The sequence below is a fragment of the Leptopilina boulardi genome, unplaced genomic scaffold (assembly GCF_019393585.1).
Source record: "Leptopilina boulardi isolate dan_hultmark-lab unplaced genomic scaffold, ZJU_Lbou_2.1 LbouV2_51, whole genome shotgun sequence".
Lineage (NCBI taxonomy): Eukaryota > Metazoa > Arthropoda > Insecta > Hymenoptera > Figitidae > Leptopilina > Leptopilina boulardi.
This window is the reverse complement of record NW_026137996.1, coordinates 1301546-1317240: the sequence shown is the minus strand read 5'-3', so window position 1 is coordinate 1317240 and position 15695 is coordinate 1301546. Positions and strand designations below refer to the sequence as shown.

At 27.2% G+C, this 15695-nt stretch overlaps 2 protein-coding genes across 4 annotated transcripts; one reads left to right on the top strand and one right to left on the bottom strand.

Annotated features, from left to right (window-relative positions):
• The first annotated feature begins 71 nt into the window (after positions 1–71).
• Positions 72–13443, top strand: LOC127289898 (E3 ubiquitin-protein ligase RBBP6). The gene is made up of 15 exons (XM_051318152.1): positions 72–280; positions 902–1085; positions 1201–1435; positions 1514–1753; positions 1846–2012; positions 2088–2426; positions 2498–2804; positions 2885–3378; positions 4791–4857; positions 5060–5341; positions 5461–5577; positions 5664–5948; positions 9924–10148; positions 10281–10469; positions 10613–13443. The coding sequence occupies exons 2-15, from the start codon at positions 920–922 to the stop codon at positions 12987–12989; spliced, it is 5490 nt and encodes a 1829-aa protein (XP_051174109.1). The 5' UTR covers positions 72–280; positions 902–919; the 3' UTR covers positions 12990–13443.
• A 114-nt stretch (positions 13444–13557) lies between these two features.
• LOC127289748 (centrosomal protein 20) lies at positions 13558–15676 on the bottom strand. 3 transcript variants are annotated; one of them, XM_051317869.1, is made up of 5 exons: positions 15496–15676; positions 15115–15337; positions 14373–15009; positions 14005–14214; positions 13558–13871 (listed from the first exon to the last, which is right to left on the bottom strand). In XM_051317869.1, exons 2-5 carry the CDS (start codon positions 15217–15219, stop codon positions 13720–13722), a joined length of 1104 nt encoding a protein of 367 aa, XP_051173826.1. In that variant the 5' UTR covers positions 15220–15337; positions 15496–15676; the 3' UTR covers positions 13558–13719. The 3 variants fall into 3 exon arrangements, with proteins under 3 accessions (XP_051173826.1, XP_051173825.1, XP_051173827.1); XM_051317868.1 differs by having other exon boundaries at positions 15115–15248; XM_051317870.1 differs by lacking the exons at positions 14373–15009; positions 15115–15337.
• Between the last annotated feature and the right edge of the window lie 19 nt (positions 15677–15695).

Genomic DNA, 15695 nt, shown 5'->3' with positions numbered 1-15695 from the left:
CATTGACCAATCATGTTCACATTTTGGAACACCTGCTCAACAAACAAAAAATATTTTAAGCTTGAAGAATTTACGCCATTTTGCGACATTTTGCAGCCACAATCAGCCGTCGATTACATTCGTTTAGGCTAAAATTTATTCAATTACTCAATTTATTGTTTTATTTAACAATTTTTCTTTTTTGTCAAGTGAATTAAATAACAATTTTGATGCATCCGGCAAAAGTTTTGAGATATAATTGAAAATTTTGGATTTAGAACATGAGACTGCCAAGGCGTGGGTAAGAGATTGCATCCATTTTTTATTCAAAGTAGCTTTTTCATTTAATTTTTGCATTAGAATAATCTAGAACAAAATATATAGAATATTATCATTTTATTTATCTTATAATTGAGTTTCATAATTACAAACTATTATACATTTTTTTTTAAGTGAAGGTGTCGGTTAAAAAATAATCTTAATATTATCATTTAGATGAAAATTATTTTTGCATGCTTTCAAGTTTTTGTCTGTCATATATATTTTTTTATTTGATTATTGTAATTTTATAATAGAAAATCTAAATTTTGCTGATTTTTTTTTCTAATTAAATTTGCATATGTTTCCACAATTTATAATGTTTAATGGGGTACATTCAAAGATTATATTCTATATGGGTAAAGATTGGAGAGAAGGGTCCATCTTTTTATGACGATCTGTGGAAAAAGAGACCTTTCTTCATCAAGATACTTTCTTAAATAATATTACTTGCATTCAGAATAAATATTTACCAAATTATTCCATGTTTATATCTAGAAGATCGTGATTCATATCAATTAAAGTATTAAAATTAGTTCCTAATTGGTTAATTGTTAATTTTCTTTTATTCAAATTTAATTTAATATTATTTTATTTTCAATAGAATTTATAAATAAGAAGAATGTCGGTCCATTATAAATTTAAATCCACATTGGATTACGACACAGTATCTTTCGATGGCTTACATATTTCCGTAGGAGATTTGAAAAAGGCTATTTTTCATCAAAAACGTATCGGTAAAAATACCGATTTTGATCTACAAATAACTAATGCTCAAACAAAAGAAGGTATATTATTTTACAATTATTTATACATTATTAAAAATTTGTCAATATGAAAAAATAAATAATATACATTTTTAATAGGTTTCTGTTTTTATTTTATGTAAATTTTTAATTTTAGATTACAATGACGATAATGCATTAATTGCAAAAAATACAAGTCTCATTGTTGCACGTGTACCATTAACGGTACAACAGAAAAAATCATGGGATCGTAATGAAGCGGTGCCATTTGGCAATTCCAAAGAAGAAGCAGCAATAGGACGTGGTGTAGATTTAACGCGACTCGATGGCTCCGAAGAAGATAAAATTCGCGCTATGATGACGCAATCTACTCAAGACTACGATCCATCAAAGTAATAAAAAAAATTTATTTTTAAATAGAAATCAAAAAATTGGAAAATATGTTAATTTAAAAAAAAAAAAATTTACAGTTACATGAAAATACGTGGAGCGAATCAAACTGGAGAAGTTCCGACGAATTATAGATGTTTTAGATGTCATCAACCGGGACATTGGATTAAAAATTGTCCTCTAGGTTCAAATCAAGAGCCTATTGAAATTAAAAAAAGTACCGGTATTCCTAGGAGTTTTATGGTACCTGTTGATGGTCCATCGGTTCCTGGTGCAATGATGACTCCCACTGGACATTATGCTGTTCCCGTTATTGATCAGTAAGTATCTCATGAATGCTCAATATAATATTTATATATATTATGAATATTTTCAAAAATTTCGGAACATTTCATGAGACTTTTTACATTAGTCAGGCATATAAGGAAGGAAAAAAGGAACGTCCGCCATTTTCTCAGGATCCTGATCCCGTTGTTGAAAAACCAGAAATTCCTGACGATCTACTTTGCAATATATGTAAAGATCTTATGACAGACGCCGTTATGATACCTTGCTGTGGAAATTCATTTTGTGACGAATGTAAGTTTTTCTTTAATTTCAAATCTTTTTAAATATTAATAGAAATAATATACATTTTTTTATACATTTTTCTAGGTATAAGAACATTTCTCCTCGAGTCTGAGGATCATGAATGTCCTGATTGTGCCGATAAGGATAATTCACCGGAAACATTGATTCCCAATCGTTTTCTTCGAAATGCGGTGTTAAATTTTAAAAATGAAACTGGTTACGCCAAGAGGCCAATATTTAGACCACCAAAGATTCAATCTGAAATTACTGCAGAGCCAACAAAATTGGAAACTGCAGCAAGTCAAGAAAAAATTGTACCTAGTCAAACGGATGCGCCAATATTGTCTCAGGAATCTGTGGAAAAATCACCAACTGAAATTGAAGCATCACCGAAACCAGTAGTGAAACCAGCACTTTCGACTAGTAAGTTAATTAAAAACACTAAAAATAGAGGAAATCTATTTTAGATTAAAAAAATTTTTCATTCTTTTCAGTGATTGCAGAATCTGCATCAGCTACTTCTGCCTCTGCTACTGCTGCTGCTACTACTACTACTACTACTACTGTAACAACTCCTGCACCAGCCGCGGCTCCTGAACCTGAAATTCCAACTGATTCAACAAAATTACACGCCGATGATGAATCGGAAGTACCACCTCCACCGGGAACCGAGCCCTTACTCCCCATACCTTCCGGACCTGATACATTAGAGCATGATAAAAAAGAAATCGAAGAAGATTATCCCAGAGAAAGACATCATCGCGAAAGACGCGCTTACAATCGAGATGCTCATCGCGAAAGGTAATTTAATACTAAATTCTTAATATATTGCAAATTTATTTAAAGAAAAAACTTTGTATAGCATAATTTTAATCTTCCAGACAATCGCATCATGGTGATTATCAAAATGTTGGATCTGCAACACACATGATGCCTCAACAACATTCAAAATCGTATTCGAATCATCCAGGTTCCGATGGACATTATCAGCATCATATGCATTATGATTCGGGAATTAGACGATCAACTGAGGATAGAGCTGGTACGCCAACTGTTGATGAACCACATTTACATCAACCACCGGCAACAAATCAACAGCCATTATTGCCATTTCCACCTGGCGATGAAAGAGTACCAACAACTGGTTATAATCCACCACCTTCTAATATGGTTCAACATAATCCGCCTTTATTACCGGATCCTTACATGGGTCATCGTGTTCCCATGTATCCACCACATCAGCAACAGGGACCTCAATATCCGCCTCCGCAGCGTTATGAGAGGCCTCCTTATTCACAATATGGAGGTGCACGTTCCGCGCCAATTCCTCGTGGTTACACTGGACCACCGCGACCCGCAAGAGGAATGATGAATCGTAAGTTTATTTAAATTTTTTTTATTTAAGGAACTTTTATGACACAATATTCGCTGGTCTTGGATTATACCAATTTTTTAATTTCTAATTACTAAAAATTTTTTTTTACAAAATTTTTAAACTAATTACGTCGTTTTTTTTAGTATTTATTTAAATATTTAATTTTTCAATCATTTAACAAATTTTAACGAAAATTATTCCCTAAATTAACTATTTTCAATAATCTTAATGAAATTTTTCAATTATCTTAAACTATTTTTCAATTAAAAAATTTTATGACACTCAATAATTGTTTAAAATTAAAGACGTTTTGTCCACGGAAATGCAGACCTTCAGAAAAAATAATTAATTAACATTTAAATAATTAAAATAATATTAATAATTGTACTTTCGGAAAGAAGAAATATCAATTTTCAAAAAAAAAAAATTTAAATCTACAAAATTTAATTATTTATATAACTTACATAGAATAAACAATTTAATTTTGTAGATTTTAAATTTTTTTCTTGAAAATTGATCTTTCAGAAAGTAGAATTAATAATATTATTATTTTAATTATTTGAATGTTAATTAATTTTTCTTTTCTGGTGGTTTGTATTTCCGTGTATAAAAGTCTTTAAAACCTTTTAAAGTGAAATTCTTTGTAAAATTTTCTGTAATTTAATAATAATAATTTATTATAAATAATAATTTTTTCCAAAATTCAATGACTTATTTAATAATTTTAATATTTCTTTAAAAATTCAATTTTTAATTTATCCTTGATTTTTTTTTTTTAATTCACATTTTGATTTTATTTTAAATTGAAACTCGTGTTGAATTGTCCTAAATATTTGGTCTATCTCAAAGTAAAACGTTTCATTAAAAAAAAATGAAAGTTTGACTAAGAATTTGTGAAAGTAAATTTTATAATTGATTGATTAAAAAATAACGAATTCTAAAAATTAAAAATTCTACTAAACAGTACTAGAAATGCTCCAAAAAATTCTCTCCGTGACATTTTTGTAATATATTTATATTTTCCAAAATAATTGATAACTTCTTATCTTAAAAGACGGGAAAACAAATTTTTTTTTTCCTATTAATTCTACTAATTTAAAATTATATAATAAAATCTCAATTTAAAAAACCTTTGAAATTTGTTTTTTTTTTAAATTGTGAAAAAGTCTTGAATTTTGTTCGCAAATTTTAATGGCCACCTTGTAATAACATTAGTTATTTAAATTAAAATATTTATTAACTAATTAAATTTAATTAAAATAAGAAAAAAATTGACTTTTTGGAATCTAAATTGACTAAAACTACTTTTCTTGCGTCTTAAAGTCGATCCGAGGCCTAAAACTTTTTAAAAATTAGCATCAGTCAAAAATTAATTTAGAAAACAAAAATGTAATAAATTATTTTGTTTTCAGCCGGTTATCGAGGTATTCAGCCACCGCCTCCAGGACTTGGACGAAATATACATAATGGTGGACAAGGGTAAATTAAATAAAAATTAAATCAATATCTTGATAATAATTTATGAAAATAATAAAATATATTCAATATTGAAAGAAATAAAATTAAAATAATTAAATTTTGACGGATTATTTAATTTAATAATTTAATAATTTAACGATTTAATCTCTTATATCTAAATATAAAAAATATTTTTTAATTAATAGGAAATTATTTTTTTTAGTGTAATTGATGATCCTTTGGAGGCTTTCGAACGTATGTTGCGAGAGAAAGATGAAAGAGATCGAAGAATGGGAAAGCATCGTAGACGTACTAGAAGTCGATCTAGATCGCGAAGTTACACTAGATCTAGATCACGATCATTTGGTCGTAGATCACCAACACGAATGAGTCGATCAAGATCCCCACCGTCAAAGAGACGATCGTCAAGATCACCACCACCTCTTAGACGTAGTCGAACGCCTATTAAACGAAGATCACGAAGTGGAAGCTTTTCCATGAGCAGGTAATTGATTTTTAATTTTTTTTAATTTAAAATTAATTTTTTCTTGATCTAATTCTAATCGATATTATAGGGACTAGAATTTAGAAGACAAATTTTCAAATTTTAATATTTAATTACAGATCGAGATCATTTTCTCGTAGCCAATCACCAAGAGGTTCTATTCCTCGCGATAGAGAAAGAGATCGTGATCGCGATGGACCTCCTAGATATAGATCTCCCGCTAGATCGCCTCCAAGGTAAAAATAATTAAAATTTTCTAAACAAAAAAAAAAACTAATTAAAGGATTATAGTTACGATTTTGTTTTATTTATTTTTTTACAGATTTCATAGAGATCGAGAGCGTGATCGTCCAAAGTCGCGTGACACACGAGAACCATTTAATACATATTATAATGATCCACCAAATCAGGAGTATTCATTCAGAGATCGTGATAGAGATTTACCACCTCGTGATAGACCATTATCACACAGATATCCACCCAGAAATCAAGTACAACATAATGCACCATCAATGATGCCTCCAATTGCTGCTGGAGGTCATCCACCAATAATGCCGATGGGACACCCACCACCGGACAGGAAAGACTATTATGATTCCTACAACAGGTATTTTCGCCCTAATAGTTCTTTAATTCATGTACACGCTAAGCAGACAGTTTATCGAAATATTGTCGCTGTCCCGGTTAATAAGAGACTACCCATTGTGGCGGTTTTTTTTTCTTTTTTTTTTTTTTTTCTCTTTATTAGTAAACAGAAAAGAAAAGTGTGTGTATGTGTGCACGCAGTGAGAATTTTTAATATTTAAGCGTTGTCTTTTTTTTTTTTTCTATGCGGCCTGAATGTTTATAAAACATTTCAGGAAGAACAAAATTATTAATAGTGTGCGAACAGTATGATATTTACAATCTCTATAATGTAGAGACTTTTTTATTTATTTTTTATTCTTTTTCTCTAAAATTTTAGCACATTCATTGTTAACAATGGAATTTTTTATTCATCTTTTTTATGAGAATTTTCTTGAAAAACCCCAAGAAAATAACAATGAAACTAGTCAATTTCACAGTGAGTGTGTTAAAATCAAAACGTCGATATTTAAAATTTTCCACTCACTTTTTGCATCAATTTTTATTAATTCCTATAAAAAAAAAAAAAATTGCCTTGCAGGAATTTTATTGTATTTTATATCAAAATGTGATAAATTATAAAATTTTTATTAAAAAAAAAAAATTAATTTTTACTTTATAGTAATAAATAAGATATAATTTCAATATTTTTTTAAAATTCTGCAATGTAATGTAATAAACGAGAGTCAAATTTTCTCTCCATATAAATATAAAAAAAAAAATTGATGCAAAATTTTGGTAAACTACCAAAAAAAAAAAATTGTGATATAAAAACTGTACCTGATCAAAACAAGTCACTAGTTTTAAAATATTTATTTTTAAATGAAACTTCGATGAAATGTTCACATGCAGTGGACATATATATATATATATTTTTTAAAATTGCAATTCTGTGATAGGAAATAATTATTTCCATTACAAGACTGTTTATATTTTAAGCTGTTTAGTGAAAGACCAATTGTCGAAAGTAATCTGAACATATGAAAATATTTTTCTGAACAAATATTTATATTAATTATTTTTTAAAGTATTCAATTTTTTTGGGGGACAAAATAGACGAGATTCTGATTTGATTATTATTAAATAATCAAAATAATTAAAATTCTATGATATTAATTACTAGCGGAAATATTTTATAAATATTTAAAAAAAAAAAATTTCTTGTTTAAATTGCTCTTTCACTGTAAAGTTTAATTTTATTAAAAGAAAAAAAAAATATTGTTCCTTGAAGAGTGGATGTATAAAATCTGAGTGTCCCCGAGGAACAAATCGTTTTTTGTAATATCAATTGATATACATTTAAACATCGATTATGTTTATATCCCTTTTATTGGATATGATTCAATATACTGTAAATTTTACAGTTATTTAACTGCTACGAAGAACAACTAAAGGTTAGTATCTTTGAAGTATAATTAATTAAATAAGATAATTAATAACAGTATTAACTCAATTTTAACGTATTATCTATTTCATTTCCAATAATGATTTTTCTACTGATTTTCATTTTCTTATTTCGATTTTCATGTTCGGATCCAAATTAAAATTTTTTTTTTTAATTCTTTATTAATGACATTAAATATTAATTAACTAATTTCAAGTAATAAGGAGAATACTATGTTAATTAATTAATGTAATTTACGAAAAATTCGATGTACCACATATCCTGTGTGGTAACTTTTACGAAAATATAATTTTTAGACTTTCTCCTGGAACAAGAGACAAAAATAGTTGTACTAAATTTTATTGTGCAGAAAATATAATTTTCTTCATAATGTGATTTTATTTGGTTCTATTTCAATTTTGTTTCCTTTCTAGAAACAAATTCTTCTTATTCTTCATTGGAAATTACAAAATTTCCTTTTAGACGATTAAATTTTCCATAATGAAATTTTTGATTATTCAATCACTATTAATTGTGAACTCATCCCTATTTATTTCTCTATCTATAATTTAGGAACATCACGTCTCTAAATTAATTATTGACATACGTCAGAAGTTTTTACACAAATTTCTTCCTTTTTTTAATAAAAAAAAAATCTAAAGATTCATATCTTAAAAATTTATGATTAAAATTAGTTAATACTATTATTAAAAGAAACAATTTAAAAAAAATAAATATTTCACATGAAATTTATTTGATCAGTAATTAGTAAATGCGTAAAGTGATTGTTTTTTATACAATCTTTCATTGTTCACTTTTTTTTTTTTTTTTTGTACCAATGCTTTTGTGTTGTTCTTTCTTGAATAGATTTAAGAACCATCTACGTGAGAGTAAGCTTTAAAAAGAAAATTGTGTTAAATATTATTTGAAAAAAAAAAAAAAAATTACACAAGGGAGGAAAGTTTGAACGTTAGTAAATATTTTATACAATTTTGAAAAATAGAAAGCTCTTTTTCTGCAAAAAATATAATATTTTTTCACTAAAAATTTTTAATATTTCAATTTATTATTTTTTTTTAAATTAATTATGCAATTTCATACTTTCTTCTTTTGTATTTTGTTATAAAAAATACACAACTTATTTGTATGACTACGCATTTTTGTAATAAGGAAAAACAAAGATATTTTCATTTTCCAAAGCACATTATTATTTGTCCCTTTCATTTTCCTATAAATGATCTCTTACCAAAAGAGGTTCATTAAATTTGATTTTATAATCAATGATCATTTTTTGGTAAGATTGATTTATATTCATTATTTAATAGAATTGGTTTTTCGAATAAACAATTTTGTAAAATATTTCAATACTTTCGTTATTATTGGTTCCATGATTATTTTTTTTTCGATTAACAATATGAATAATTGAAGATTAATATTTACCATAAGTGTAAAGTGTAAATAAACGACTATATATTTTAAGATAAGATCAAATAATGCGATATTGTGTGAATTTTTGAAAAATACTTCACTGTATTAATATTTAAATTATAATTTAGAATAAAAATTTTTTTTAAGGATTTTTAGTTTTGTATAGTGTTTATAATTATTATTTAGCAATTATTACGATTCTTTTTTGTACAATGTTCTTTGTAAAAAATTCTAATAAAGAATAATGAAATATTAATTGTAAATGTTCGACAAGAGAACGAAGAAACATATTTTTCCAACGTGCGGGTCCATCGTGGATTATGAGAATGCTGCTCCCCACAATACCATCCAATTCAAATGATCTACTTCATCATGGTTTCTGATTCAGGTGAATTCAGGGCCAAACCAACATTTTTAACACATTAAAGCAAAGAATTTGCAATTTCTTCAAGGTTCCAATTAATTTTCTACGTATGCAAGATAACAATGAAAATTTCATTTATTTTTATAATGTCAACAAAATTCTGAAATTTAATATATTCACATTGTGACCGTAGAAATTGGTTACAAATGTTGGTTTCATCTTCCTTTACATCTATAATAATTACTTTTACAGTAAATGCGACGGTGACTAATTATATACAATGTTTCGTTAATTGATTATTCATTTCAGCCTAACTATTATTATACATTTAAAAAAAAAAAGTTATTTTATTCATATCAAATGAGTCAATTAATTAGAGTTTTATTTTATTAAATTAAATGACTTATTTGTTATGTAGATTAGTAACTTTCTTCAAAATGTATTTTAAATATTTTATAATCAATTTTATTACTGAAAAATGTTATTTTTAATGTTTTCTTTCTTTTAAACTTCCAGGATAACGTACCTTTTTTTGTTTCTTGAGCTTTATTAAAGAAATTTTAGAATAAAATACTTAAATTAATAAAAATTTTCAATTTTTATATTAAAATAATTAGTAAAAGCAATTTTATATCATTTTTAATTTGAATTCTGAATATTTAAATGTAGTTGAATTATTGTTCCGAGACACTATTTTTTACGAATCCTTGAAGTTTATAGGGATTAGATATTTTTTTTTAGCTTCACTTAAAAATAAAATTTGATGATTTTTCTGTTAACAGATATCCTGCTGGACCATCACCTGCAAGATATAATAATAGTCCTCATAGAGAACATACTCACAAGCGATTTGATGATGTCGCACCGCCAGGAACAGAAGGATATTATGATTTGCCACCTCCAGGTGTTGATCATTTAGAAAGGCCCACTGATAGACTACCAAGAGAACCAGCATCCAAAAATCAGGAGCTCGAGGATCGTGAAAGAGGACCTCCACGAGATGACAGGTAATTTCAATTTTTTTTATTATAATTAATTTTTCCAATCATTTGTATTTCCAAAATAAATGTGTTTATCTATTTTTTTTTTAATTTTATCGTTCCTGTAATAATAATAATAATAATAATTTTTATAACTAGGGTAAGAGATCGTGAAGATAGACTTCGAGAAAGAGATGATCGTGATAGACCTGCGCCTATAATAAAGGAACGTGATGATAGAAATCGAGAAAAAGATGATCGAGATCGAAGGGATAAAGATCGAGATGAGAAAATGGTTAGAAGAGATGATGATAGACAATTTGAAAAGAGGGATTATGAAAAAGAACGGTAAGCTTGCAAAATCATTAATAAAAAAAAAAAAAAATACAAATTTTTATTTTCAAAAATTATTTACATAAAAAATTAAAAAAATTTTTCAAAGAAAAATCCCCGACATTAGAAAATTGTTAACAAATTTTTTTAATTTTCAGCTTTAGAGATGAAAGAGATCGACATAGAATGGAAGATAAGGGACGAATGCGTGATAGAGATCGCGACAGAAGAGAAAGAGATTACGAAAGAGAAAAGGATCGTGAACGACATGAGCGTTATGAAAAATCATTTGTCGACAGAAAAAAGAAACGCACTCCAAGTCCTTATATTTCAAAATCTCGATCCGATTTAAAGGACGTATCACCTGAACGTTCACGAAAGAAGGATCGTGATCATGAGGAAAAACCCGAGGAGAAAAAGAAAGAAAAAAAAATAAAGGACAAGAAAAAGAAGAAGGACAGCGAGGAGAAAGAGAAGAAGAAAAAGAAGAAAAAGGAAAAGAAATTAATTCAAAAGGAAGCACTCAAAGAAGAACAAGCGAAAGCATCTGAAGCAACAGCAAATGAAATTATTAAAACAGAAGAGGAAAAAGCCGCTGAAGCGTCTGCACTTTTAAAAGTTGAAAATATTAAACCCGAAGAATCACAAGAAATACCAATTACCAATGAATCCAGTGTACCTTCAACTGAAGAATTTGATGAGAAATCACTTGCAATTAATCCTGAACCACCAGAAACTGAGATAATAATTACATCGCCAAAAGTCGAAGAATCCGAACCAGGTTCAAATCCACCGAATCCAAATTTCAAACCAATACCCGAATTAAAAGCAGAAATTAAAAACGAAATAAAAGCAATCGATAGTTTATACAGTGGATTAGACGATACAGAAATAAATACCGTTATAACAGAAAAATATACAATTCTCCCAGAAAATGAAACTGAAATTGAAACAGAAGAACAACAACCCACCGAAATAGTAAAATCACCAAAGAAAGATGAATTTTTAGCACCAGTACCAGAAATTTCCAAATGGGAACGTGACGAAACTAATGAAAAAACAGAAGTCACACTCGATACAGATGATAATAAACGTGAATCCGATGAAATAAAGGACAATAAAGTTGTCACATCAGAAGTACTAAAAAGAGCTGAGAATGCAATTTTCCAAAAGGCAATAAATGCCATAAGGCCAATTGAAATAAAAAAAATAAGTGAAAGCCGAAAAATTCTCTATCAAAATCCAGAACCAAAAATTCTCGAAGTTGAACCACCACGTGAACAACAACAGCAACAACAACAACAACAACAGCAACGTAAAAATGTCAACGTGACAATAAATGTTGGGAAAAATGAGAGAAATGTCGAAATAAGTGAACCGACAAAAAAAGCAAAATTAGATCGTTCTAAATTCAAACCAGTTTTGGAAACACATTCACCAACAAGACTATCGGCAAAAGAAAGACTCGGTGATAAAGTTGAAGACGACAAGGAACGTAAACCAAGTCCAAAAATTCTTTTAAGAGAAACAAAAATTGAAACCCGACAAAGAAGTCGTTCACCTCGATTAATACGCGAACGACGTTTATCGCCATGTCTCGATGATAAAAGAGAATCATTACCATTAAATCCCGAACGAAAAGTCTTTTTAGAAGAAAGAAAACGCATTGATAGGCCAAAAGAACGAAATAATCGTTCAGATATGCGACCCGATTTAAGAACAGATTTACGAGCTTCTAAAATTGAACGCGAAAGAGAACGTGATCGAACACCACCGATAATGTTCCGTAAAATTGACATTCCCAAACCAATTCGAAAAGATGAGGAAATTGATAAAGAAAAAGAGAAGCGAAAAGAAAAGAAACGCGAGGAAAAGAAACGTAAAAAAGAACATCGAAGTAGAAGTAAATCAAAAGATCGTAAAAAGAAAAAAGAAAAGAAACACAAAAAAGATAAGGAGAAACATTTGGATAAAAAGCAAAAGCACAAGGAAAAAATGGCTTCTATTGAAAAAATCGAAATTAATGAACAAGTACCAGGAAATTCTGAAATACCATCAATTACAATAACTGAAGATTCAAAAAAACAACGTAAAAATCCACGACTTGTTTCCGATCGTAAACGAAGTGTTCTCGATGAAGCAAATTTTGAACCCGATTATTCTGCATCTGAATCGGAATCTGAAACTGAAGAGAAAACAATTCCTGTTAAAAAAGTAAAACTTGATGAATCACAAATTATTGTAAAAGAAACTGACAAGAAGAAACGAATAAAATCAATAAGTTCTGACGATGAATCAAGTAGTACAGAAACAACATCAACAGACAGTGAAAGTTCCGATGAATCACACAAGAAACGAAAGAAAAAACACAAGAAGCATAAGAAAAAGAAATCAATCAAAAAAGAAACAAGTTCAGATTCAGATAGTTATTCAGATTCATCTGATTCAAGTACAGAAGAAGAACGACATCGAAAAAAATCGAAGAAATATAAAAAAAGCAAACAAAAAAAGAAAAAGAAGTCAAAACACAAATGACGTCACTAAAAACAACCGGAGCAAGAGAATTTTTGAAAAAATGTAAAAATTCTCATAAAACTTTCAAACGCTTCGTGTTAGATTCTTTGATTAATTTCAATATTGGTTAATAACGTATTAAATATATTTATTAAGTTCCAAGATTGTCAAGAATCTTAAAAAAAATAAACTTGAGAAATTCGTTTGATTTAGAAATGAAAAAAAAAAAAAAAACATTAATACACCACGTTATATACTTTAAAGATATGATTATTTAAAAAAAAAATTGTACAGAACAATAATGTGTTACAAGGTAAAAGTGATAAAATGCTTCTATCACATTTAATTATAATAACCATGAAATGCGATGAAAAACATGGAAGTCAACGTTAATGTTGTATTGTACTTTTCACAATATGTCTAAAAAAAAATAAAATAATGTAGAAATACAATAAAATATATAAGAATTCGTAAATGTTTCTATTATTTAAAATTCCCGATCATTGTTCATTTAAAATAAGTAAAATGGACATAAAATACAAGTAAAACAAATTAATTTTTCTAATTTAAAAAAATTAATTACGTGAAATTTTTATAGTTTTTCTTTATTTAATCTTATTCACTATTATTAATCACAATTTAATTTAGAATATTCAAGAAAAAAAAATTAAATATTAAAAATACGAGATCAAATTTTTAATTGCACTCTCGGAACAATTATTAACGATATTAAAGTTTTCTTTTTCTTTTTTTAACAGGAACTCATTGACGATGCTTTTAATTCTTTAAATGCTTCAATTACACAAAATAACAATGGTAGACTTTTGCTTTTTTCGGTTTCTTTCACTCCCAAATCTTGTGTGAGAAAAGCACGATCCAAAGGTTGTTTTCCTAATTCACATTCTGTAAATAAAATTTTTTTTTTAATTTTAATTAAAACAGAGTGAAAAAAAGAGAATAATTGTTTTTTTTGAGTTAAATTATTTAATTTAATAGAATAAAATTTATTTTACTGTAAATTAAAAATAGAAATTACCAGTAACAAAAACATTTGAGGTGTACTTGTAGCCAATCCAATCGAAATATTCTCTAATTAATTCGTTTAAAAAAAGCACATCGTGTGGAGATTTTGGCCTCTTTACTCTACTAGATTTACTAGAACCATCCAAAAGTTTCATCACTTCTGTTCTCATTTCCGCTTTAATTCGTCCAAGTTGTCCATCGGCTTCCAAAGAATCTCGTACAGCTGAAATTATTGAAAAAATATTCACCTAAAAACTGTTTAAAAAAAAAAAAAAAAATTCTTAATAACTATACAAATAGAAATAAATATTCGAATTTCCGTGAAGTATCATCATAATCATTAAAATAATTATTTTTCCATATACATACAATATAACTTACATTCCTCCTCAAATTTCACAACGCAAAAATTATTCTCATCAATTAATAAACGATCATTTATTGGTTCATCAATATCTTCAAAAAATTCATTTTCATTAAAATTATCCCAATAATTCTCAGTTATTATATCATTGTTACAAATTTGACGTGATATTTCTATTTCAGGATATTTTTCACTAAATAATTGATGTATTTTTTTATTTATTGATTGTTGATCAGAATCATTGGATGAATTAATATTTTCTTTCATTTGTTGATAAATTTCATCATTATAATTTTCAAATAAATTATTATCATTAATTTCTTCTTTAATTGAAACAAATAATTTTTTATTTTCAGATTTTATTTTATTTTGAAGAATTTGTATTCGTCTTTGTGTTATACCAAAAACATTGCAAAGTGTTCTTTGACAAACTGATATAATTTTTAATCCAATTTTTAAATTATAATGAAAAATTGCCTGTCTTTGTGAAATAGTTTTATCAATTTTCTTTTTTTTTGTCTCAATTAAATCCATACAATTGACAATATATTGCGATTGTTCGTCAAATGTTTTTTTATTAAACAAATTAAAGAGATTTTGTTTATCTTCAAATGTAAGTTTATGACATTGATGACTGCATTTACAGATTTGAATCTATAATTTAGTTTTATTATTTTTTTTTTTCAATTGAAAATAATCTATTTTATTTTTAAAATATAAATAGAAAATCGATAATTTTTATTATTTCTTTTTACTCACTTCAGAAAGAGGAAAACTTGTAGAAGCAGGGACACCGTTACGCGAAACATAAACATCCTTAGAATTTTTAAATTTTGTTTGTTTTGCATCTTGCAATCCATCCATAAATTCATATTTGTTCGTGCTTGAATTTCCTACATGTATACACAAGAGACGTTGACATGTTTTTCTTTTACAGAGATGTTAAATATGCCGGTCGCAGACAATTTTTTTTTTATCAATACTTCACGGAAATTTAATATTTATTCATTAGTATATGAAAAATTATTAACTTTATCTCGGACGAACAACTTAAATTTAATTATCAATTTGATCATATAAATAAATTTTAATCTATAAGATAAATAACAAAAATATTTATGAAATATAAATCAAACTTACCGTTAATTAAATCCTTTTCGGTGGCCATTATCAAGAAAATTTATTCAAATATTTATAATTGATGAATTGTGTTTCAATTACTCTTTTTTACACTCTTTGATATTAAAATTAAGTAAAAGTAAGAGAAAAAAAAACAGAAAATTGACAGTTGAATGTCAATACAAACAGTTGCCATGGTTACGCATTGCCGGAAGAAAGAA

Coding starts and splice junctions, on each gene's coding strand:
- LOC127289898 (XM_051318152.1), top strand. CDS start 920: ATGTCGGTCCATTATAAATTTAAATCCACATTGGATTACGACACAGTA. Junction 1,754..1,845: donor GCTGTTCCCGTTATTGATCA/GTAAGTATCTCA, acceptor TTTTTACATTAG/TCAGGCATATAAGGAAGGAA. Junction 2,013..2,087: donor AAATTCATTTTGTGACGAAT/GTAAGTTTTTCT, acceptor ACATTTTTCTAG/GTATAAGAACATTTCTCCTC.
- LOC127289748 (XM_051317868.1), bottom strand. CDS start 15,523: ATGGCCACCGAAAAGGATTTAATTAACG. Junction 15,249..15,495: donor CGAAAAGGATTTAATTAACG/GTAAGTTTGATT, acceptor GTATACATGTAG/GAAATTCAAGCACGAACAAA. Junction 14,215..14,372: donor TGTGAAATTTGAGGAGGAAT/GTAAGTTATATT, acceptor CAATAATTTCAG/CTGTACGAGATTCTTTGGAA.